This window comes from Paramormyrops kingsleyae, chromosome 18 (genome assembly GCF_048594095.1).
Source record: "Paramormyrops kingsleyae isolate MSU_618 chromosome 18, PKINGS_0.4, whole genome shotgun sequence".
Taxonomy (NCBI): Eukaryota; Metazoa; Chordata; class Actinopteri; order Osteoglossiformes; family Mormyridae; genus Paramormyrops; species Paramormyrops kingsleyae.
This window is the reverse complement of record NC_132814.1, coordinates 27,025,631-27,052,086: the sequence shown is the minus strand read 5'-3', so window position 1 is coordinate 27,052,086 and position 26,456 is coordinate 27,025,631. Positions and strand designations below refer to the sequence as shown.

Genomic DNA, 26,456 nt, shown 5'->3' with positions numbered 1-26,456 from the left:
TGATTAAATTCACAGGGCTTTGTTTACATACCGCACACGTGCGTGACGTACACAGAAACATGTGCGTGATGCTCTTTTCTGCGTTCGCTACGTCCGATTGTTAGATCGCGATTTTTTTCCTGTTATATCCTTATGGACTATGGACATTAACACAAACGTTGTTTGGACGGATGTTGTACGAGGCATACCTGTAAATTAAATGTAATTGCACTTGTTCATATTTTACCATGCAATCTGTGTATAATAAAAATAGTTACTGATTTTTTTAAATCAAAACACTCAATGTAAGCATAAACTATGACAATATACCCTACAAACACTGTCATCTGTGTTATACTTGATCGTAACACAGTTGATATTTCTTTCATTTTAGACCCTTGTGCTAACTGCTAGGTGCAAACATGTCACCTCATCAATCAATCAACTCATGTTTAAACAACCTTCTCTACATTTTTATAAATATAAAATCTAAAGCAAGTACACAAGAACATGTTGATAACACAACTGACAGTCAATTAACCCACTCTATGTGCATATAATAATATTGATGAAATACTGAAAAAGAAACTTTCCACACTGCATTTAAAATTCCCTCCACCGAAGGAAGTGACATCATGGGGTGTTGGTCATGTGACTTGGGAGCAAACTATTGCTGAGTTATAGGGGCTTTGTCAATGGGTAACAACGATAAGTTGAAGAGTATAACTTGACCTTTAGCAAATCGGACAGTGAATTCCAGTATATTTTCTGCAAAATAAATGATGGAACCTGTTTACTTTTTATATTAAAATAAATGTGTCCCAATATAAAATTGATAACTACTTGAAGTAAATATTTCGTAAAATTCATAAAAACAACCTGCTGTCATGTAATTAAAATTATATTATAGAATGACTCGATAATGCTTACTGTCACACAATGGGAACATTTGATGTAGTACATTTATAAACTAGAAGTACAGATAATCACATAACATTCATGACGTCACATATTAAAAATAATTTAAAGCCTTATTTACTTTTGTGTTTTGAAAATGGTTATGTATTTTTTCATATTGAACTAATTCCAGCCTGGCCCGGCCTGTTGTCATTGCCTAATGCTGTCACTGGAGGGCAGTATTTGTATAGGCTGACACATTTCTGTTTGAAATTCAGTGGATGAAATACACGAGACCACAGCAGCACCTTTTCTTTTATCTTTCTTTTTGGAGTATTGAAGTATGTGTTATTTAAAATGATTGATCTGAATTTAAAAAAAAAAAACTAGTAAAATATGTGATTTATTTCATCTTCCAGGAACTGATCCTGGTCAGGGCTGAGTCAGGCAGTTGGCAGCCCATGACATTACACAATGTCCTGTGGAGGAAACTGAAGGAAACCCACACAAACATTAGGAGGTCAAGTTCTATGTTGTTCTTGTTATAACAACAACAACAACATTACTAATACTACTACAACTACTATTACTTCTACTACTACCACTGCTCCTGCTATTGCTACTACTACAACTACTATTACTTCTACTACTACTACTGCTCCTGCTACTACTACAACTACTATTACTTCTACTAGTACAACTGCTCCTGCTACTACTACAACTATTATTACTTCTACTACTACCACTGCTCCTGCTACTGCTACTACTACTACTACTACTACTACTAATAATAATAATAATAATAAATATAGCTGCAAGCAGCAAAAATGGGGCCAAGCACACTACCAAGATATAAATGTCATTGGGAGGAATTCAGAAAATGGAAATACAAGAACAGAGGAACATATGAAGACAGATCAATTACCATAAGCTAACACACTGAATGGGACATACAAGAAAAACTGCAACAGCATTAGGAACAAGTATGGGAAGTTAATCACTGAGTAAAAAGATATGGAAGCTTTGTGGTAGTGAGTTCCAAAGTTTTGGAGCTCAGCAACTGAAGGCCCTGCCACCCATAGAAGACAAGCAAGGGAGTGGTGCTGTGCCACTAGGACTCCAGTACCTACTGACCAGAGGGAAGGGGTAGCTGTATAAGGAAGAAGGAGCTCAACAATATACTGGACATTGATTGGCCTTAATTATTCACTGGCGTGTTTTGTTGCTAACATGCAATGAACAGGGGTACTTTGTGAGCACTGCAGGATTTCAAACCATAACGCCATAATATGTTAGCGACTGTGGTCCCTGCCGCTTTGAGATCATTAACAAGCTCCTCCTGTGTAGTTCTGGGGTTAGCCCTCACCATTCTTAAGATCATTGATGCTGCATGAGATAAGATCTTCCTTGGGGCCCCAGACCGAGGGTGACTGACAGTGGTTTTGTCTTTCTTCCATTTGCAAATAATTACACCAACAGTTTCTCACCAAGCTGCTTGCTGATGGTCATGCAGCCCATTCCACCTTTGCGAAAGTCAACAATCTTGTCTCTGGTGTCCTTAGTCAGCTCTTTGGTATTTCCCATGGTGATAAGGTTGAAGATGTAGACAGGTTAGTGACCCAAGAATACTATTTAACAAAGTACTGCTATTAAATGTGAATGCTGGCTTGGTATCTACTAATACTTAATTAAATACTACTTGTGTTGCACTACTTGACCTAATTTCTTGCTGGCTTGTAGGGGATCAAATAATTATTTCCGTAGATACATGCCAAATTGATTTGTACCTGTTACATAATGATTTTTTTCTTGTTTGTTTAATGTTAAAATAAACTTTCCATTAAAATGATAGACTTCTCATTTCTTTATAAATGGGTGAATTGAGGAATGCAACCGGGGGTGAAATTATTATTTCCCTCACTGTAAAACGGTGTGTTTACCTGGCAAACCAGATCAGATTTCACCCGAGGAAACGGACGTGCTCGTGCGCAAAGTGAAAAGGTGTCCGCACATCATGTACGGGACCAACACCTACTATGGCTAAGCCTTCGAGGTGAATCAGGTAAGGGATGAGGAAGCAGCAAGTGTGTCCTCATTGGCATCCCCTGATCATCCAGATCATATATATATATATATATATATATATATATATATATATATATATATATATATATATTATTTCATCAAACGGTATGATTTTGTGAAAGGACCAGTTGTACTTACTTATGTTTCTACTACACAATCAGTTATGGAAGATGAATAAATGGTAATTAAATATAAGTCTGTATCAATTTACACAATGAAATATGATTTATTGGAGCATTTCAAATTATGTAAAGAAATGCCCTATGATCTGAACCTATAATATTCAAGCAGTTTTGTGTATTTGTGTATCTGAGCATGAACAAAACCAGAAGTGGATATAAAAATATTAAGGCTAGGTGGATATAAAGTAGTAGATGACCAGAAAAAGCGCATATCCTGACTCACCTACGAACACGTGCAGCTACCTGAGCAAGGAAGCAGGTCACTGATACTCACCTGTACAGATGAAACTGGATAATCCCCCATAAACCAGATGCCCATTGTCAGGCAGCACAAAGGGGCAGCTGGCTTGAACCTCCAGGCAGTACTGCTGGCAGGGAATCCTGTGGAGGCACTGGCTCTGGGTGGCACTGAAATATTCTGAACATAACCAGGCTTTGTAGGCCATCTGAAAACACAAAAGATTTAAGAAGCAGTCAGTCAGTTGCTGGAAATCGTGAGTGAATAAGGCACTGATTCTGAAATTCTAAATCGTGGAAAACCTAAACCTAACCCTAACCCCAAGCCACACTTCTACCACTGCATGGTGAAGGTAACCACAGAGAAACTTGTACATTGACTGACCATGAATCTGCTGTTCATAATTAAAATTTAAGTATAAAATATGCAGACCCTGAACCATTTTTAATAATTCTTGACAGATATAAATAAAACACTGCATGGTATATTATAAAATGTAATGCATAGCAGTCAGTTTTCGCTTGCTACCCTCAACGGAAGCTGCGAATGTTCTCTTGAAGTGAGAAGTTTCTGCTCAAGGTTGTACTGTACTGGGTGTGGTTCTTATAATGGTATTGGAATGACAGGACTATTCTCATCAACATGAGACCTCTGCAGATCACACTCCAGGGGAATTCACAAGCGCTGAAGCATTTAATTCAAACAATTAAGCTTTGTTTAGTAGAGTGATATTAGCAAAGGGCACTTTGCAGAGTGCAACCAACTAACTAACTAATCAAACAAACAAACCAACACATGAAACAAGCAAATAATCCCTACAACAATGATATGAACATGAGCTGGACAAGAAACATTTAAACGCATTGAGCTGGTCGTCTTATCCTGAGTGACATGTGTATTTGGATAAGAAAAAGCAGAAAAACACTAAAACTGATGCCACTTCACTGTTTTCAGTACCCATGGTCTCAGCAGTAAAACTCAGGAAGGAACCCACTGTGGAGAAGGAACCGACATATCTGATTACGTCCAATCTGTGCAAGCTTTGTGGTGTGACCTAAGGGTGACCTAACCTGTCCAACACGTCCTACACAAACACCAGATAAAAGTTAGCTGCTGTCAAACAATCCTTGCACTTCATACTCAGAGTCCACTTGGAAGTGAAGGAAGACAAAAAGTTACTAGAGTAGAGATAGTTTTTTTAAAGTTACTAGAGTAGAGATAGTTTTCATATTCCCCAGGGGGCAATATTAATAATAATATAATATAATATAATATAAAATAATATAATATAATATAATATAATATAATATAAACTCAGTTTTATCACATGAAGAAATGAAATCACATTTTTCCTTTCAAAACAATTGACAATATGTATATGTGCATATAAAGAGAATTGTACCTTATAGCTTATTCAGTAGTTTGAGTATCTCTATGGTATTATTCACAAAAGGTACAGTAGTTACAGCTATCAGAATAAAGGAAGGGAAGCAACAGAGTAATATAAAAGTATCTGCTCACCCTATTGTGCTTCAGACAACTGGTACCATGGCAACAGTATTCTCCTAATACCTTTCTTAGCTTAGCTGCACTTCATTGCAAAGGGTTCCTCTGCTCATCCAAACCGTGGTTGAATTTCTCCACTATGATGCAACTAAATACTTAGATAACCATTTCTCTTACTCCTGTGGCATTATCATTTTAATTAAGCTATTTGTGATTATATGTGATTTCTTTCTTCAATCGTATAGCAAAATTGGATCAAATGAACAAACCCTGATTCATTGCAAGTTTCCATATATTTTGCAAGCAATAAAAATGTGGATGTGGCCTTAATCTGCTCATTATGACCGTCCAACTTTGTGCTGTTCTTTCCACAGTCAGAACGCAGAAAGGTAACTGTACCTAAAGTGAATGTTCACCTGTTATGAAATTAAAATATCCTGTATACAACTATGAAAGGAGCTGTTCAACTCCACTTCTTTATACATTTTGAACATAACTGGCATCTGTCATGGTGGAATCAAATAATTGTACATTATTTTTCATTGATGGCTATACTCTAAAAAAAGACTGAATGAAGAGATTTTTCATAATAAAATGGCGAAATGAATGCACTTCATTAATAATTAAAAATCAAGGTGCAAAATAAGTCTTACTCATAGTTTTAAACATGTAATGTCTAACCTATTTTTTTTAGTTTTTCTTTTTCATTAATTTGATTTATTAGTGTAGTGTTGTGTTGTGTGGTGTAGTGTAGTGTTGTGTTGTGTGGTGTAGTGTAGTGTTGTGTTGTGTGGTGTAGTGTAGTGTAGTGTTGTGTGATGTAGTGTAGTGTAGTGTTGTGTAATGTAGTGTATTGTTGTGTAATGTAGTGGAGTGTTGTGTGGTGTAGTGTAGTGTTGTGTGATGTAGTGTAGTGTTGTGTTGTGTAGCACTCTAGGAGTGCAAAATAAATAGCTGACCCTGCGCTCTGACCCCAAGCCTCACTCTCATTGTATACACTGTGTTATTAGGCAAGTGTGTATTTGACTTGTATCTTCTCTTCTGACCAATATTTTAGTCCACATGAATCTCTAATTAAGAATGAACTGTTTACAACCAGAGCATGTGCCATTTTTGGTCTGAGTACTGTCTGGAGTAAAAAAGGAAAACACAGATACTTTTTTGTGCTGAATCATTAAGCAAATTATTATTAATATTAAAATAGGCCAAAAAAGGACCTTACAGAGAAAATAAGAAAAAAACAAAACTTTAAAGTGCTAGAGAGAGAGACGCAAAACAATCGAAATCTCCAGGCTTTTGAAACGTGATCACTGCAGTCAAGTGTTTTGTGATCAACAGCCAAGAAGAAGACACAAATTAACTGCCAAAAATCTGTGTCCAATTAAAGGGGAGACTTCCAGAAACTCTTCAGCATCAAATGGCACCATTGGCAAAGCTGCAATCTGAACGGAATCTCCGGTAGTACTAGGTGCAGTGTGCTGCTTGGCCAAAACATGACCTCAACTCAATAAGGCATGCAAGGTAAAATATTGAGAATGAGCGTGGACACGTCTCAATACTGATGTTACAAAGGTTTTGTGAACAGAGGAGATGACAGTGAATCTTCATGGAGCAGATGGATGGGCCAGTAGAAGGACACCATCTTCAAGCACCAACAAGGTGGTGCAGGAGAGATGATGTGGGCTACAATGTCAGACCTTTCTGACTTGCAGATGGTATAAACATTTGCCACAAGATCTACTGCCCATTTCTAGAAGATGCCTTCTTCAAACACTGACACATGAAGAAGTCAGTAGCTTTCTAAAAGTTGATATTCATGAAGAACAATGGCCCTTACAATGATTATATTTATGTGGGACAAATACTCTTACAATGATTATATTTATGTGGGACAAATACTCTTACAATGATTATATTTATGTGGGACAAATACTCTTACAATGATTATATTTATGTGGGACAGATACCCTTCCCATGCATCAAAGTGTCCCTGAGTGTCTAGAAAGGCACCTATAAATAAAACGAATTATTAAATTATTAAATTATTATTGTATTTTGTTTTCCCAACGTGCTATATACATGCATATGCTACAGTCCATGGATTAAAACATAATCAAAGTACTGGACCTCCTCTCAAACACTCCAGTGACGTTTGTTACGGCAGACAGAGCAATTTAAATGTTATGACAACCCATTTTTAGATTACTCATACAGAAGAAATAAGCAATCTAGTTCCCTTAAAGAAGCATTACAGCATTTTAGAAAGAGCAATAATCCAGGACAAGAAAGTGAACATTTTAAAAGGCATCAACCTATGCAGCTATTATCAGAGAACATTGAGTCTCAGGCTTTTCTGCACTGCTGTGTGTGGGGGTGTTTTGGAACTGCAGGGTGTTAAACCATTTTATGAACGGGGCCATCTTTCAATGAGCCAGCAAGTAAAAGAAGGAGACTCTACTTGGGCATCATTAGTCTTTATCGTACAGCAGTCATTTACCCAAATCACAATACAAACCTTCCTACTGAACTCAGTCATACAGGGAAATGTTTACCTGAAATATTGTGTCGTGAGAGGTGCAATTTCCTGATTATTTTTCCCCACACATTCCAGATGTTTTAGACCAGGGGTAGCCAATCTTATCCGCAAAGGGCCGGTGTGTATGCGGGTTTTCGCTGCAACTCCCTAATTAGATTACTAATCAGAGGACTGATTGGCTGAAGAGTCCTCACACCTGGGTTTGAACAGCTGACCTACAGGTTATCCCAAAAACCTGCATACACACCGGCCCTTTGCGGATAAGATTGGCCACCCCTGTTTTAGACCAACAAGTGTCCAAACTTTTATGATGGGTTGACTTTGCTTGCCAGATGTGTTGATGAACTATGCATAATATAAACCTTTAGTGCATTTTGCTATTACATTCCTCTGTGGTTTATCCCCCGGGGGCTTAACGATCAACAACAAACTTAAAGAACTAGCAGCTTCATTTATTATTTATAAAGGAGGCCTTTCGTCCTGGAACACTATGGTGAGAGCAGGTAAAATGCTGGCTGGGTAGGTAAGCCGTAAGGTTTCTCTGAGAAACAGCCAGAAAAAAAGCCTTTATCAAGGAATAGAAAGGGTCCATAGTGGACAACATTGCTTTTTACACAAAAATTCATATTTTGCCTTTGAGTCTACAATAATGCCGGAATCTGCATTATATGATTAATGTAATAAACCACATCAAAGGATACAGAAGGTCAGGCTAAGTGGAATCAGCCTGGGTTTACAGTGGTTTGTCCAGTTTCCACTCAAAACAGAAATATGTGTAAGCCTACATGTACTGAAAATAAATGAATGAATTTTATGTAATATTCAAAGCTACATTTCCAGAAGACTAAGGATTTCTACAACAGAAAAAGATCTATTGCACTTTTGAGGACTGTCAACAAAATATCCAAAATGGAAAGGAAACTAGTTTGTATTAAAGCAGCTGCCAAGCCACTAGGTAATAACAATTCCTTAATAAGAATTACAATAACATTAAAACATTAATAAATAAAAGGCATGTAATGTATAACAATTAATGCTGTCAGAGTATTTTGCCCAGAATTCCTATTACCTGTAACACAATGCATTGAAAATCACAAAATCGCTTAAAACTCACTTTGCTGCTTTGTTACCGACTGCTGTGAATGTATCAGTTCTGTGACAAAACTGGCTGCACAGTTCCACCTGAAAAAGCAGACGTCATTATTATTATTCATGCTTTCCCAGACAGGTATTCCAGTACTTGGTGATATGGCAACAAGGTGCAGATCTAAGGCAAGTACGTACATATCAGCAATGTAGGTCAATAAATCAGTAGATGGATAGTTCAGATGTTTCAGGCAATTGTAACTGTTTTCTCGTTTTTAGTTTTTACTTCTGGTTTTTGGAAGTGTTTATTTCAAATATACAGATAATTTCAGAGACTTTGCAGCCAGTAAGGTGATAACACAGTGCTAAGGATAGTAACTACATGATACAAATCAGTCTAGGAAAATGATCTTTTGATTATTATGCTTTACTGCAGTTAGTAAATCACCCTGGGGAACTTGAGACATAAAATATTCTAATAAAATTTTAAATCACCACCAAACATTAGGCTGACTTATTTTACCACTAATACATTCTTATACATTTATCACTACTACACTAATTAATCACTGATACATTCTAACACACTGCAGATACCTTGTAATTACACCTTGTTCAAAGATTAAGTCAGGATTTTCTACGGTGGACTTAATATTCCATTCAACCGTAAATATTCATGAATTTTAACATTCAAGAAACAAACATACAAGCAAAACACATAAATTTAATTCACTAGGCAACTGAATCACATGCATCCCAAGAGATATGAGTGTTTGCATGTACAGCTTAAATGATTTAATATCCTTTACCCAATTACGACCCGACATTAGGCTGATTTTTTCTGCTTACGAGTAACAAGTGCTGAGTGTGGCAGAAAATTCACTAGTTTCACCAAAACTTGTCTCATTTGTGGTTCTGCTACCAAGCAGGCAAACAAACAAACAGACAAACAAATAAATAAATAACAAATTGTGAGGGAGCATCAGTTAATGAGGCACATTACCTGCATTGTGAGTCACAATGCAGGTAATGTGCCTCATTCAGGACTCTCTGAGCAATGGCTCATTTGACACAAAGTCTAACCAGCAGTAGCCTACCCATGGATTCTCCAAAAATGACACAGTACCAAAGGAGTCCAGGCTTCGTTTGAGGTCACTGGATAGCATCCAAGTCTCATAACCATACAGCAAGAGCCACGTGATGCAGGTTGATTGGCTGCTGAGTTTAGTGTAAAAAGCGTAAGGACACATAAGACAGCAGAAGCCTTGAATCTAGGAGCGTCACAGTCTTGTCCGTCATGTCACGTCGTGTAATGCATATTCGTAGCAATTAGAAATTTATCTTTTGTTTTGTACAGTTTTAAGTTTATAGTAAAAAGTAAAGATACAAACATCATGAAAAAATCGGATTCAAGACCTTTTATATTTTTTGAGATGTGTCGAGTGTAAAAGAACTGCACTCACAACTATGGATTGGTAAAATATTTTGTGAAAAGATTTTGCTAGTAGGGCTGGCCACTATAAATGATATATCGACTTATTGTTATATAAAATTTAAATTACAAGGAAATGAGAAATTTTAATACACTGTCCATGAGGAACATTGCTTGATGGCACACGTCAACCTGTCACATCACAGAAATGAATACAGTTCTAAACAATCATACAGCAGTCTTTTAAAAATGGACAACGTATGCCCAACAAACACAGCAAATTTGATTCAGTTAGCAGAACTCGCTACATGTAGCCGTGTTGGCACTATCATGAAAAAGGTATGCACTCCTTCAGAGGAAGCTTCAAGCGTTGCTGAAGAAAGTGACAGTTCATCAGCCACAACCTCTTTTAAATTAGTAGATAAAACAAAGGCAAAATTATGTCGGTGGTGTTTTTGCAATTAAAAGTCCGATGCAACAGACTGGGGCTGTGCACTGTAAACTAGAGACCTGCGCGGGACGGATTTTTCAGTCCCGCTCCTGCCCGCTCCCGCAAGATTCTGTCCCGCTCCCGCAAAAAATATATATTTTCTCCCGCTCCTGCTCCCGCACGCAGTATTCAAGTTTTGTCCCGCTCCCGCCCGCAAAATCCCGCAGGTAAACATACAAGTAGTTTTATTTTTACCGCTTCTTCCCGCTACTCTGTTATTTGTTTCACTTGCTTCCCTTTTGAGTAGGCTACCTATTTTTATTTTTTCTGTTAAATGAAGCTTCCTTACAATCTCTTTCCCTAATGCTATGTCCCAAGAGAAGCTGGAGGCCATAACACAGAGTTCATTGTACACAAGCAGACAAACACCTAAATGATAAGCCACTAGTTTAATTGCACGACTAATGATTATTGTTCTCAATAACTTAAATGTATACTGTAGGCTTATGAAGCTGAATTTGCATGTAAATTTACATATTTAGCAGATGCTCTTGTCCAAAGCAACACACAAACAAGGCAAATAGCACTTTGCAAACTGTAGAGAGGAACATAACTGCTGGCATCGTTTGACAACGTCCCCAACAAAGTCTCTGTGTCTGCTCATACATATTGGGGTACCTTGAGAGTCAGGTTACTGTAGTGAAAAAAATACAATGTTCTCTAAAAGTATTTTGAAAGTATTGGTGATGCTTTCTAAGACTACCAGGGCAAATGGAACCTTAAAGTACAAAGTTATTTGGGTCTTTTTTTCAATAAATTCAGATACATTGTTACCAATAGTTAGAATAATAAAGTAATTAAAGGGTTATTCTAATTAAAATTAAATCAAGGATATAGAAACTAGTCAATGTAACAACATCTGAATGACAAGCTTTCAAAGTCAATATTTCTTTCTCAATTAAATGTGCTGTTTTTCAATTCCTAATGTGTACCCTTTAGGCCCGCTACAATAACGAATCACTAATTGTATTCAAATACAATAACTAAGCTCTTTTGTATGTCTAATTGCACAGCTAATTGCTTGATGTTCTAATAAGCACACAACACAAAAAAAACATGAAATCGCAATTAGGAATGACTGGGTATATAAATATTTGTTCCCCCCCGTTGTAACCTTAATGGTGCATTGGCTCTGGTTAAAGATAAAATGAACCAACAATAGTAAAAGCAAATACAAAACGTAAAATATCCCTAAAAACAAAGGCTGACACCCAAGACAATGCACCAAACTCCGCATCATTTGTGTCCGCCATGCGTAACTGTGATGCCGTCGCTCTCTCATTTATCTGCTCCGTCAACTATGCTTCCTGTCAGTTGTTCTGGTGAACCACTCACCACTAACCATGGTGCCTGGTAACTTAAATACCCCAAACAACACTTAGCTGTTTGTCAATGTGCCTGATCTTAAATAGTTCGGGGTTAGGCCAAATTACAATAGGTACAGCTGTGTGATCTACTCACCAGTCCTCTGGCTACAGTATGGTGTGTGGAGGAGTGAGAGAGGCTTGTGGGAGTTCGCAGTTGGAGTGAGAGCAATCTGGGTAAGGTGTAGTGTTACTTAATATTTGTTTTTTAATAAATTGTGTATGGCGTGGCTGTGACGAACAGCAGCCAAACAAATAGCAAATCTTCAGCCACTTACCTCTTCATTTTTATAACTAAAAGCTTTGAAATATAAATAAAAGGCTCAGTCATCGGGATCGATCCCCCCAATAACTAACAAATAACTAACAAAATGACTTACTTATTCACCATTGTTTTGGCACGGTGGTGTAGTTTCATATGCAAAAGTGAAGTTTAAAATTTTGTGAAGTTTAAGCTACAAACTTTCGGTGTCTCCCATGCTTATTTAGCATAAATGTCCCAGCTCCTGTTTTGCGTGGCCAGGAGCTACAAAGGTTCCAGGTCAAGACTGTCCAGGGATTTGTAAACCGGGACCAGGATCCGGAACTTCAATGTCAAAGCGCCAAGTATGAGAGATATTCACTAGTCACAAAATTTTCACAAAATCAACACAGATGATTTTATTCTTTTTACAGTATTTGGATCTTTCTTACCTTTTCAGCAAAAGTGAAGGAATAATAACCTTGAGTCTGAATGCAGAAAATAGAAGAATAGTCTAGACATCAAAGCTTTAGCCATATTTGTTACCACAGTAGTATCTTTCTCCTTTGACACAATCTTTAATAGAACATCAAAATAGCGGTCTGCCTGTCCTTCTCCTCATTGTATTTGTGAACATTTGGCAGCAATCAAACGCATGCTACAGTTTCCAAGGAAACCAACGGGAAGTGAAGCCCTTTAATTAGAAAAAGATGAGCTGCAAAACTGACATCTCAAAAGGTGGAATATAACTGGAATATAATTGTAAATTATCTTTTCCCATATGTATAAAAATGTAGGTTCTTCTGAAACATTTGTAAGTATTATAAATACAACTTTGGTAACACTTTACTTGGTGGGGCACAAATATTTAGTAGTAACTCAGTTACTACTGAAGTACAAATCATAAACAAATATAGTTTCTACTTGAGAAAAAGAAGCATCACAATTCATTAATGATGAACAAACATGAGATCAGTAATTCACTTATGCTATTCATGACTTGTTCCTTCAGTTGTTCTTCAGTAGATAAAGTCACAAATACAGTAACTGCTTCAGATAAAACATGCATCAAGATTCATTAATGGTGAATTAACATGAGATCAGTATGTAACAGTTTTTGGTTAATACATAAGTATTAGTATAATACTACATTTTTCTGTGCACCGTTCAGTAAAGTTTTACCACAGCTTTAAATATATTAGCAGAGTGGCTCTCTAAATCTCTGCTGTTGCAGATGACCCCTAAAGTAAAAGTGAATGGTGATAGCAGACAATAAAAAAATTTAAATTAGTGTAGAGGCACTTCTATTTCCCAAAAATCCCAGTTTGTATTTTACAATTGAGTGTAGATGGCTGGCTATTCCCTAGAAAGAGCGATGTTATATTCTCAGTTTATGATGAATATGTGCCTATTCATGTCACACCTACCCACATAAGTTGGGGACATGTTATGCATTTCCATGGACATAGTGGACTGCTCCTCACAAACACACACGCGTGTGAATCAGCGGCGTGCACAGACCAGGTGCTGGAACAGGAGGGCACGGCCGGCTGTATTTTCACGGCTGGCAGTGGACTGTTGATTGTTGGTGATCAAAAAAGGGCACGTGGGGAACACTTTCATTCATTTAGGTGATAGGGGCAGGTGCGTAGGTATAAAATATGTCGCTGGTATATATTATGGCAGTGCAGAGTGCTATGGCAGTGCAGAGTGCTATGGCAGTGCAGAGTGCTATGGCAGTGCAGAGTGTTATGGCAGTGCAGAGTGCTATGGCAGTGCAGAGTGTTATGGCAGTGCAGAGTGCTATGGCAGTGCAGAGTGCTATGGCAGTGCAGAGTGTTATGGCAGTGCAGAGTGCTATGGCAGTGCAGAGTGTTATGGCAGTGCAGAGTGCTATGGCAGTGCAGAGTGCTATGGCAGTGCAGAGTGTTAGGGCAGTGCACAGTGCTATGGCAGTGCAGAGTGTTATGGCAGTGCAGAGTGCTATGGCAGTGCAGAGTGCTATGGCAGTGCAAAGTGCTATGGCAGTGCACAGTGCTATGGCAGTGCAGAGTGCTATGGCAGTGCAGAGTGCTATGGCAGTGCACAGTGCTATGGCAGTGCACAGTGCTATGGCAGTGGGCCATCATGCCCTGTGCCTCATGTCCATGTGAAAATGCTCCCATTGTGAGCAAGACTGGCTGTGTGCTGGGAGGTGTGACAGCCTCAGTCTGTCACCAGATTAGTGTTAAAAACAGTGCAGTGTAACATCCATGGGGCTTTTAAAGACAATCAAATGAACATTATCTTCATTTCACGTTTTTTTCTATGAATTTCGCCACCTGCCACTCCTGCCTTCTTGCATTAAGTTAATTTCTTGAAATCACAGGTAAACCCTGTCTGCTTAGAACATAAGAACATAAGAAATTTACAAACGAGAGGAGGCCATTCGGCCCATCAAGCTCGTTTGGGGAGAACTTAGCTAATAGCTCAGAGTTGTTAAAATCTTATCTAGCTCTGATTTAAAGGAACCCATAGTTTTAGCTTCCACTACAATAGCAGGAAGACTATTCCATACTCTGACTACACGCTGTGTAAAGAAGTGCTTCCTCAAATTTGTTTTAAAATGTTCTCCCGCTAATTTCCACTTATGGCCACGAGTTCTAGTATTTAGACTAATATTGAAATAGTCATTTGGCTGAACGGCATCCAGACCCGTTAGAATCTTATAGACCTGAATCATATCCCCCCTTAGTCTCCTTTGCTCAAGGCTGAACAGATTCAGTTCCGCTAACCTCTCCTCGTAAGACATTCCTCTAAGACCAGGAATCATTCTCGTAGCTCTTCGTTGCACCTTTTCTAAGGCAGCAATGTCCTTCTTGAGGTATGGTGACCAAACCTGCACACAGTATTCTAGGTGGGGTCTTACCAAGGAATTATATAAGTGTAACATCACCTCCCTTGACTTAAACTCCACACATCTAGAGATATAACCCAACATTCTGTTCGCCTTTTTTATTGCTTCCCCACATTGGCGAGAGTGGGACATGGAAGCATCAACATACATACCGAGATCTTTCTCGTAATCAGCTACCTTTATTTCAGTGGAACCCATAAAATATCTGTACTGTATATTTCTGCTCCCTGCATGGATTACCTTACATTTATCTGTGTTAAATTTCATCTGCCAAGTATCAGCCCATTCGCTAATTAAATCCAGATCCCGTTGGAGCCTCTCTGCTGCTAGATTAGTATCTGCTACCCCGCCCACCTTAGTGTCGTCTGCAAATTTAACCAGTTTACTGTATGTATTCGTGTCAATATCATTAATGTAAATTAGGAACAATAGTGGTCCTAAAATTGAACCCTGCGGTACCCCACTATAAACGGAGGCCCACTGTGACATAGTGCCTCTAATAACTACTCGCTGCTTCCTATCAGTTAGCCAGTTTTTGATCCAAGCTGCCACAGTTCCTAAAATTCCTGTCACTTATAATAATAATAACGTCTAAGTACAGTACATCCTTGAGATTCCTCACATATCAAAAAACACGAATGTTGCTTCACTGCGATTGTTCAACCTAGAGTCAACTGCTAAGCCACGCCTATAAACCACTGAAGTTTATTTTATCGTCTTAAATATGAACGGCAGCAGGCAATCGTTTGCGCCAGCTGACACTGTTCTCTCAGTATCTAAAATCCTTTTAAAACTTCCTCAGTAATGCCAGGGTGTTAAACCAAACATTGCACCAAATGTTGCCTGTGTGTATTTCTGCTCGCACCACAGCACGGTACTCAAATATAATTACTCATTCTTACAATACTGCTTACATTCATACAATACTGTACTTGGGCATTCATTAGAAGCTCAGCCTTGGTGTATTTATGTCCAGGTGACAACGTGGCAACGCGTATAACCATTTGCTCTTTGCCTCACTTGTACGTCACTTTACATAAAAGTGTAATATGTAAATATAAATTTCATCCTTTGATTTTCCACACCTGTAATCCAGTGCATGGCACAAAGAAGGGGACACCCTAGTCAATCACAGGGAACACAGTCCTTATTGTCCTATGAATTGATGGCAGTATATGCTATATTGCGTAAGCATTCAACAGTCTACCAGGCATTAATCCTCCAGGAAAGACTTCATATGGCAAACAACAGCATGATAGACTATTAACAAGCTATAATTAGACATATCATGTCCTCTGTTTAATTTCCCTTGGATAAAATGTTACACAGTACATTTTGTTTTTCTTTTAATTAAAATGTCACTTTTTGATTAATGTAAAGTACCTAACCCCCCTCCCCCCAAAAAATTCTGGTATTTATTCTCTACTACTTTCAAGTTATTATACTGGAAAACTCTTATCACTCCATGCTGCAGTATGAGTCCATCTGGCTGCAGTGCTTACTAAATGAACTACAGTACTCTGTTTACCTTGTTCTTTTACAGAATCACTGAATACTCTGCCATAGCCTGCGGCACAGTCGGATACCCCCCCCCCCCATTCTGCCATGCTTCCTCCATCAGGTGACATGTTAATACTCGGATACAAGCACTCAGCAAGAGTAAGAGAACAGAATCCATAACTGTAATATTCATACTACATACATTAATCCCAGATTCATCCTGTGATTAGAAGTACATCTGTACTACAGCCCTGGATCCTCACATGAATGCAACTACATTACAAAACATATTTAACAGATGCTTTTGTCTAAAGTGACATATGAGCAAAGGCAAATAGCACATTACAAACATAAAACTGTCAAGGAGCCAGCCAGCCATAGGTGCTGCTAAGCTGAGGCTGCCGTGAGTGGCCAAGTACAAATGTAAACAGCAATTATAGACTCACAGAAGATTAATGTCTGCTTTTGGACGGCATTACTCAGTAATGACCCCTCGTCCACAAAGAGCTCTTCAGCAGGTAAGTACTGTTTAAAAGCTGATCTTCTGATCAGCTGTGATCCATCTCCGCTACAGAACAGTCTAAACCATTCCTTCCAGGCAATAAAAAACAATATGTTCTCTAACACAGAGTTTAAATTCTAACTGTTTGTTAAAAACCCAACTGTTGTGTCTCTTTAAAAATCACCCAAATACCCCACTTTGTCTTGGGAGACCCTAGCAGGGACAGCTGCCCCAGTAACATAGCTTGTAGGATCACACAGATCCCTCCACCCTGAAAAAGTGCCGATTCATCGAGGGGCACTTTGAAAATATAAATTACTGCATCAGCGTCTTGAATTCATATTTTGATTAAAAAACATATAATTTAAATTAAAAATAAAAAAGAATATTACCATACAAACATATAACACAATGTTTATGAAGTTTGCTGAGCAAAATATACTTTTAGTCAAAGCAACTTGTTAACTTCAGTTGTTAGGTATTAGAGATGTCTGGTAATCATAGTCGTTGCCGTTCTCTTGGATAATATTTTACACAGTACATATTGTTTTTTCTCCCATCTGATCCCATTTGATACTTGGGTTTTCTTCCCGTACTGTGTAATCCAAAGACTGAATAAAATGTCGCACAATTGGGACATCTTTGGAGCCTCCAGCCACTCAGCCATTGGTAACAGTAAGTAACCAGTAACCAGTCACATTCAGAAGCAAAGGTTAGTAACATATATACCTGCCACCAATGGCACTGATTCTAATATATCCAAAAGAAAAATCGGCTACATTATTCCTGTAGGATTTCCCTGAAACTGATGTGCTTAAAATTATTTAAGGGGTGAAGATGTTCTGTGAATGCTCTTAATGTAGTATGTTGTGTACTCTGCTAACTCAATCAACCATGCAATTTGTTGGGCATGAGTCATCCATTCTTAAAAGACACATATGATTGGTTGGAATTGCATTCATTTCTGGATGTTGTGTGCTATCAAGCATTGTTCCTTATCAACAGTTTAACAATGTTTCTCATTTTCTTATCGTTTAAAATTAATCGTCCGCTCCTCCCGTGTGCCACGCCCCCTCGTTAACCCCGTGTGGAATCCCCGTGTGATCAGCTGTTTCTGGTTGTTGTCATTAGCCCTCTGTATTTTGTCCGCGTTTCAGTTTGTTTCCCCAGTCCGGTCATTGTATTGTCCGTCTGTGTTTTGCCTGCCTTACCTGTAATTAAACCCCGTATTCCCCAATACTCTGACATCTGCGTCTTTGTCTCCGTTCCGTCCCACTCAGCACGACAATATTATTATAATTAAATGTATTAATGGTTTATTATTAATATTAAAATTATTAATAAGAAATATTTATTTTTAAATGTATTTTATTATATAATAATAATTACTGTTACTGTCTATCATTGTCTAAATGTATTTTTACTGTCTAAATATATGTATTCAGTTAGTGTAAACATGCACGAGGCTGAGACTGAAGCATTACCCTTTGTTTCCGGGACCATGCCTGACCCCTCACCACATAACTGTACACCTCTGTAGGTCATTCATGCAAACCCTAAGGGGACATGGCAAAATAAATTACGGTAATAAAGTATGGAAATGGCTTCTTTTTCTCAGAGTTTGTCAGTGATTTTTAAAAAGAAAAACTTTTTTGCCAGCTAATTACCAAAACTGGAACATGGTAAGAGCTACTGAAAATAAATCTGGTTGTCATAATTATTCAGGCTTGTCTTTAATACAGCAGAGTACTACAAATAACAAAATATTCTTAGCATTTCATTTAATTGAAATATTAGCATTTCAGGTGAATATATTTAAATGCATTTATTTTGATTGTACCTCTAACAACTCAGCTCTCAGGTACACAACAGCATACTAAAAATGACAGAAAACAATCCAAAGGCAGCAGCTGTGTATTCATACACAGAGGTATACAGAAGCCAATCTTAGCTTACCTCAAATTAAAATGGCTAAAATTACATCCGAACAGATATGAGCTTGGGATATGTGAATCCAATGTTTCAGATGCCAATGTTAAACTGAATTAATAAAACTGCCTTTGTTGTGGACTCTTTGTTGCAGTGTGTTTATTGCACGGACAGTGCTTTCCTGATAGTGCCGCTTTTGTCTGTAAATTGTGCATTTATTAAACAGATGTCTGGAAGAACATTCAGCACATTATGCAGTCGATAAGGCCTTTTTACCACAGCGTTAAGCAGACCATGTGCTTTCAACACAAAACCACAATCACTCATCAGTGATGACACAAAACCACCAACTCATAAATGACAAATACATACAGCACTGTGCAAAAGTCTCATCCAGTCAAAGTAAATAATGTTTGATCTTCGTGCTGGTGTAAAACGTATTTTATCTGTCATCTTCGTCATTTCAAAACCTGTCCTATGTCATAAACGGGTGAAATGAAGGACATGGGAGCAAGCATTCGTTTCCAAACAAAAAGTGGGTTTTATTAAACAGCTAGAAATAATCAAGATCGCAGGGGGAATGGAGGGAGGAAGGCACCAGGCAACAGAAGGCTACGACAGATCTGGGGAACACGGGCCTGAAACGCTAACGAGGGTGCAGACAAGAGGCAGTTGGGAGTGGTTCACACGAGGGCAGGAATGAGAGGTGAGACAAATGAGCACCAGGCGCGGCAGGTTAGAGCCACACGAGGGAGGAGGCAGGAGGAGCAGGCGGACATGGTGGATGAGGGAGGAGGCAGGAGGGGCAGGCGGACATGGTGGACGAGGGAGGAGGCAGGAGGGGCAGGCGGACATGGTGGGCGAGGGAGGAGGCAGGAGGGGCAGGCTGACATGGTGGGCGAGGGAGGAGGCAGGAGGAGCAGGCGGACATGGTGGACGAGGGAGGAGGCAGGAGGGGCAGGCGGACATGGTGGACGAGGGAGGAGGCAGGAGGGGCAGGCGGACATGGTGGGCGAGGGAGGAGGCAGGAGGAGCAGGCGGACATGGTGGACGAGGGAGGAGCAGGCGGACATGGTGGACGAGGGAGGAGGCAGGAGGGGCAGGCTGACATGGTGGGCGAGGGAGGAGGCAGGCGGACATGGTGGACGAGGGAGGAGGCAGGAGGAGCAGGCGGACATGGTGGACGAGGGAGGAGGCAGGAGGGGCAGGCGGACATGGTGGGCGAGGGAGGAGGCAGGAGGGGCAGGCGGACATGGTGGGCGAAGGAGGAGGCAGGAGGAGCAGGCGGACATGGTGGACGAGGGAGGAGGCAGGAGGAGCAGGCGGACATGGTGGACGAGGGAGGAGGCAGGAGGGGCAGGCGGACATGGTGGACGAGGGAGGAGGCAGGAGGGGCAGGCGGACATGGTGGGCGAGGGAGGAGGCAGGAGGGGCAGGCGGACATGGTGGACGAGGGAGGAGGCAGGAGGGGCAGGCGGACATGGTGGGCGAGGGAGGAGGCAGGAGGGGCAGGCGGACATGGTGGACGAGGGAGGAGGCAGGAGGGGCAGGCGGACATGGTGGGCGAGGGAGGAGGCAGGAGGAGCAGGCGGACATGGTGGGCAGGACGTGACATCTTAAAGTCAGCCCTAGCATACCATGCCTCACTAATTACTACGTACTCATTTTATTCACTAATTAAGCTAATTTATTAATTGAGCTAGTGATAAAATTTTAGGAACGCATGGAATGGCTGGGTTGCCCGTGAGGAAAGGTTTGGGAAGTGAAATGGACTTTTGCATAGTTCTGTACATTAGGTCTGTCACTATCGATTATATCAATAATCAAGTAATCTACCGATTAATCTGATAATTCATTGAGTAATCATTCATTTATAATATAATATAATATAATATAATATACCATACCATTCCGTGTGGAGTGTGCCTGTTCTCCACAGTGTCATTGTGGGATTTCCACCGGGCGCTCCGATTTCCCCCCACAGTCCAAAAACATGCTGAGGTTAACTGGAGTTTCATTACTGCCCATAGGTGTGCCTCTGTGAGTGAATGGTGTGTGAGTGTGTTCTGCAATGGGTTGGCACCCCATCCTGGGTTGTTCCCTGCCTTGCGCCTGGAGAGGTGGTTACAGGAAATGAATGGACGGATAATATAATATAATATAATATAATATAAACATTGCAATTGGCATAAGGCAGAAACCAGCCAGCTACTGCAAGGCACACATTCAGTCACGCATGTGGTCATATGCACTACATTTATGTAATTTAAGTTGCACATTTTTGGACAGTGGATCGAAACTGGAGGATCTGCTGAAAAGCCACGCACACACACACACACACACACACACACACACAGGCTGAAGATACAAACTGCACAGACACAAAGTGCCACCAAAAAGCCACACATACACACACACACACACACGCAAACACAGGCTGAACATACAAACTCCACACATGGACATTATGTCCCCATAAGGATAGGTAAACCCGCTCGCACACACAGGCTGAACATACAATCTCCACACATGGACATTATGTCCCCATAAGGATAGGTAAACCTGCTCGCACACACAGGCTGAACATACAAACTCCACACACACAAAGCGCCACCAAAAAGCCACACACACACACACACACAAGCACACACAGACTGAACATGCAAATTCCACACACACAAAGCGCTGTCTTTCATTTTTCTGAGTAATCAAGAAGGACAATTTTAATCAATGCTTTTAAATAGTTGAGTAATCGAGTTTAATCAAGTCATCGTGACAGCTCTACAGACAAATAGGACTGACCTATTTCATTCTCACTGAATGTGACAGCAGTATCGTCAAAACCATGTGACTCTGTCTAAACAGCTGGATGTGTTTGCATTACTATCTGTTGCAATTACATTCTGCATTTTCTCCTATGTGTATCTAAATGTCTACGCGTCCAGAGCCTATGGTTGCAAGGCAGGGAACAACCCAGGATGGGGCACCAACCCATTGCAGGACACACTCATACACAATTCACTCACAGAGGCACACCTACAGACAATCAAGTAAGTCCAATTAACCTCAGCATGTTTGGGGACTGTTGGGAAAACCTGGAGTACCCAGAGGAAACCCCATGACGATACGGTGAGGGGAAAACATGCAAACTCTGCAAACATGGAGCCATGGCAGAGACTTGGACCTTGGTCCCAGAGGTGTGAGGCAACAGTGTTAACCACTGGGGAGGGGGGGTAACTGAATGTGTTTTTGTGAATGCACATGCAATATAGCTGGTAGTTTAAATGTTTGTGTTATTATATTAAGCAGGACATGAAATACCACCATGCAAGACTGCCCATACTCTGGGAGAAAGGGGATCACTTTCAGGAACCACAACACTGGTGACGAAGTCAGCACCCCCTCACCCGTCAGCAAACTTCATCCTCCACACCCCCCTCACCCGTCAGCAAACTTCATCCTCCGCACCCCCCTCACCCGTCAGCAAACTTCATCCTCCACACCCCCCTCACCCGTCAGCAAACTTCATCCTCCGCACCCCCCTCACCCGTCAGCAAACTTCATCCTCCACACCCCCCTCACCCGTCGGCAAACTTCATCCTCCACACCCCCCTCACCCGTCAGCAAACTTCATCCTCCGCACCCCCCTCACCCGTCGGCAAACTTCATCCTCTGCACCCCATCACCCGTCAGCAAACTTCATCCTCTGCACCCCCTCACCCGTCAGCAAACTTCATCCTCAGCACCCCCCTCACCCGTCAGCAAACTTCATCCTCCACACCCCCCTCACCCGTCAGCAAACTTCATCCTCCGCACCCCCCTCACCCGTCAGCAAACTTCATCCTCCGCACCCCCCTCACCCGTCAGCAAACTTCATCCTCCGCACCCCCCTCACCCGTCGGCAAACTTCATCCTCTGCACCCCATCACCCGTCAGCAAACTTCATCCTCTGCACCCCCTCACCCGTCAGCAAACTTCATCCTCAGCACCCCCCTCACCCGTCAGCAAACTTCATCCTCCACACCCCCCTCACCCGTCAGCAAACTTCATCCTCCACACCCCCCTCACCCGTCGGCAAACTTCATCCTCCACACCCCCCTCACCCGTCAGCAAACTTCATCCTCCGCACCCCCCTCACCCGTCAGCAAACTTCATCCTCCGCACCCCCCTCACCCGTCGGCAAACTTCATCCTCCACACCCCCCTGACCCGTCGGCAAACTTCATCCTCCGCACCCCCTCACCCGTCGGCAAACTTCATCCTCAGCACCCCCTCACCCGTCGGCAAACTTCATCCTCCGCACCCCCCTCACCCGTCGGCAAACTTCATCCTCAGCACCCCCTCACCCGTCGGCAAACTTCATCCTCAGCACCCCTCAACCCCTTCTTTTACCGTCTGGGGTTGGGCTGGCACTGAATCTGTATCAGCGATATCAACCGCAATACTGGATCAGAAAAGAAATGAAAGGACATTTGTGGTACCATCCATAGTTTTAAATCTGGCTGGGTCATCCTACTTCACTTTCTCTTTGTGTGCTTAACATCCAGGGACTAGCTGAAGATAGGCACCTGGGATGCTTATTAAGGGCCAAGCAAGCCATATGATCTTTTACAAATTCTCCTTGACAAGAATGGATCAGTCCATAACTACAGAGAATCAATAATCAAAAATCTAAAGATTACCCATCAGGGTCATAGCTAGGGCCACTGGCCTGTGCTGTAATAAGCCTTTGCAGCAGCACATTTCTGATACTGAAGTAAACTTTTTTGTTTGGTTTAAGCGCATCCCAATCAACAAGATTTACAGTAATCCATAAGATTTACAGTAATCCATAAGATTTACAGTAATCCATAAGATTTAAAGCAACAAAGACAAAATACTGTCTCATGTGAAACAACACCTATGAAAACACATGCATTCATATATAGTAATAATAATAGATATTTTATTGATTGTGTTTACGTCTCCCTCAACATGCTCTTTGTAGAGCAAGCTGTCCACGAAGGGCAGCCACCTGTTGTGGTGCCCAGAGAGCTGGGGGTTAAGGGCCTTGCTGAAGGACCTGCAGATGTGCTGAGGCTGGGTTTGAACTGGGTTAGCCCACTGGGCCACATATATATATTACACACACACACACACACACACACACACACACACGCACATGTAGGGTAAACATATCCTTATGGGGACCGCTCATTAATTTCAATGGGAAAAATGCTAACGCTAACTATGACAACCTTAACCCCTACCCTGCCCTAACCATAACCATAAGTAACCTAACAAAATACAAGAGTTTTTGCATTTTTAGTTTTTTCATAGCAGTCACCGATTTTTATAAAATAGAGTTTTCCCTTATGGGGACTAGGAAACCGGTCCCCATAAGGGAAAAAAAAACGGATGTTTATCACATTATGGGGACATTATGTCCCCATAAGGATAGGTAAACCCGCTCGCGCACACACACACACACACACACACACATGTACACACACAGAATTAACCCCGAAACACAGATAAAGATGTAATCTTTTCTTAAAAATTTTCTTAAAATAATTGAGTGGGACCAGTTAAATATTTTGTTTCCACAGAAACATGGACAGTTAAAAATACTACCCAACAGGACGTTAATCCGACACCTGATATTTACTTTGTTTACACCTATATGCATACTGCTTAAATACAGTACTCACATAAATCACAACAACAGTAATAATGAGGGGAAAAGGCTGCTCGTTTAAATAATTACATTTTCTTTTGTGTCAATGCTTGAACACACTAAAGAAATTAGTGTTCTTCATTATAATAGCCCAGCAGATTCAGCGATAAGCAGCGTAATCCTTACCTTACAGTCCTCTGTACGTGATCTGACTGAATAATCCTCTGATAAATATTTGAGGAAGAGGAAATCAAACTCCTCATATTTTTCCTGAGCGTGTTGGTCCAGCCTCATGTATGCCTGGATGCAGCTGTTGCAGGAGCCTTCCTCATCCACACCTCCACTGACCAAATCCCAGATCAAGTTCTGAAGACTGCAATTCAAACCGTCTGGACTTGCCATCCCCACCAGCAGGTCTGAAATTGTATATGAACCACAAAAAGAAAGACTAAAATTCCTAAAATAAGTCAATAGTAACTGGGGTGACAATGACGATCTGTTGTGAGTTGTAAGTGATGATCCAGCGCCTCTTTTTTTCCAGTGCAGTGTGGTGCAGGATGACTCCAGATTTTGGTGGTTTCGCGCTTCAGTGCAATGTGGACTTGGAGCAGCGGATTTGGTCAAACTGCTTAGGGGCAAACCACAGTTTCCCTCATTCTGCACTGCATGGTCCCCATCAGTCGCGTTGTTCCAGTATTTGCGGCTGTTCTTATCCTTGGACCTAAGCTTAACTCCAGCACACAGCCATAGGTGATCGGAGAGAAGGACGGTAAAAACTAATAAGGATGCTAAAGACATTCGCCATTTCTGTGCCCTCTCGGAATCGGCGCACGGTTTGTCGTTTTGTTTGGGGGTACAACAGATTTTTAACACGGCATCATCTTCCCTTCGATACATCCAAGCACCCCTGATCATATTTCAGGGGTACACAAAGATGTTTTCCAGTTGTTTTTCCTCCTCTCCAATTTTTCATCCAAACAATGTCACCTACCTTATGTGCATCATTATGTTAAGTTACATTTTTTCTCTTTTGAATCGAGAAGTCAAACTTCAAGAAGAGCGTCTAATGATCAGCAAAAGATCCATCGCAATGGAAAGAACAACGTAATCGTACCTCTACACCCGTCATTTTAGCGAAATTCATACCTAGCAGCAGAATAGAAACGCATAACAAAATCGCGATTTTACCTAAATGCCGTCACGCCTGACTAACATTTTCCTCGTTTTTTCTTCCTTCTCTTGTGGGAAAAGCGGCATTTGCTTCTCGTTCAGTTTTCCCTTTACCCCATCCCCTCTCAGTCTGTCGCCATCTTCGACACCTTGAGTTTTTTTAATTGAGTGGGGTGGGGGCGCGTGCGCGCTCGCACCGTTACCCCCTGCTCGATGTCGCCTGTCACTTCCCCGTTTACAACCTCTTCATTCATTCCCCAACGTCCATTCGTTTTTTTTCTAGTCACACCTGTTAGAGGGAGGTTTAAAAATCACATTTAAAAAGTACATGGTTATCTTTTAGTTTGACAGTTATCATCGATATTGTTGGGGACTCGGGTGACACGGGCTGACAGGACGGGGCACACGTGGGTGAATCAAAGGAGGGAAAGAAAAGGAGACTGGGGCTGCATGGCTGACGGAGGGCTGAATGTTATTCCCGTGTCGCCTAAATACAGTGCCTTCTAGTTTAGCAAACGATTGGGAGCCGACAGCCCACCTTTTTCACTTCATAATTGTAATTTTCCTAAATATCGACCATGACCATGTTATTGTTTCAACGTCGAATGTATAGTTAAATGCGCTTATGGTCAGTGTTAAATTATCAGCGTTGAAATTGAATTGATTTTTTGGTCAGATTTTCAATATTTATTCAATGTTGATATAAAGTGAAACTTTAAAGATCAACGTTGTTTCAAAGTCTTTGTCTGATATAGAATCAATGTCATT

At 40.9% G+C, this 26,456-nt stretch overlaps 1 protein-coding gene across 2 annotated transcripts in view; it reads right to left on the bottom strand.

The window, feature by feature from the left end:
* The window catches only part of nalf2 (NALCN channel auxiliary factor 2), a 28,701-nt gene extending 2,785 nt beyond the window's left edge, over window positions 1–25,916 (bottom strand). The window contains exons 1-3 of one of the 2 annotated variants that reach the window (XM_023795825.2): window positions 25,707–25,910; window positions 24,705–24,934; window positions 3,418–3,589 (exon numbers count right to left, since the gene is read on the bottom strand). In XM_023795825.2, coding sequence (XP_023651593.1) covers window positions 3,418–3,589; window positions 24,705–24,920 — 388 coding nt within the window. In that variant the 5' untranslated portion in view covers window positions 24,921–24,934; window positions 25,707–25,910. Of the gene's footprint in view, window positions 1–3,417; window positions 3,590–24,704 lie in introns of both variants that reach the window. The other variant, XM_023795824.1, reaches the window with a different exon arrangement.
* Between the last annotated feature and the right edge of the window lie 540 nt (window positions 25,917–26,456).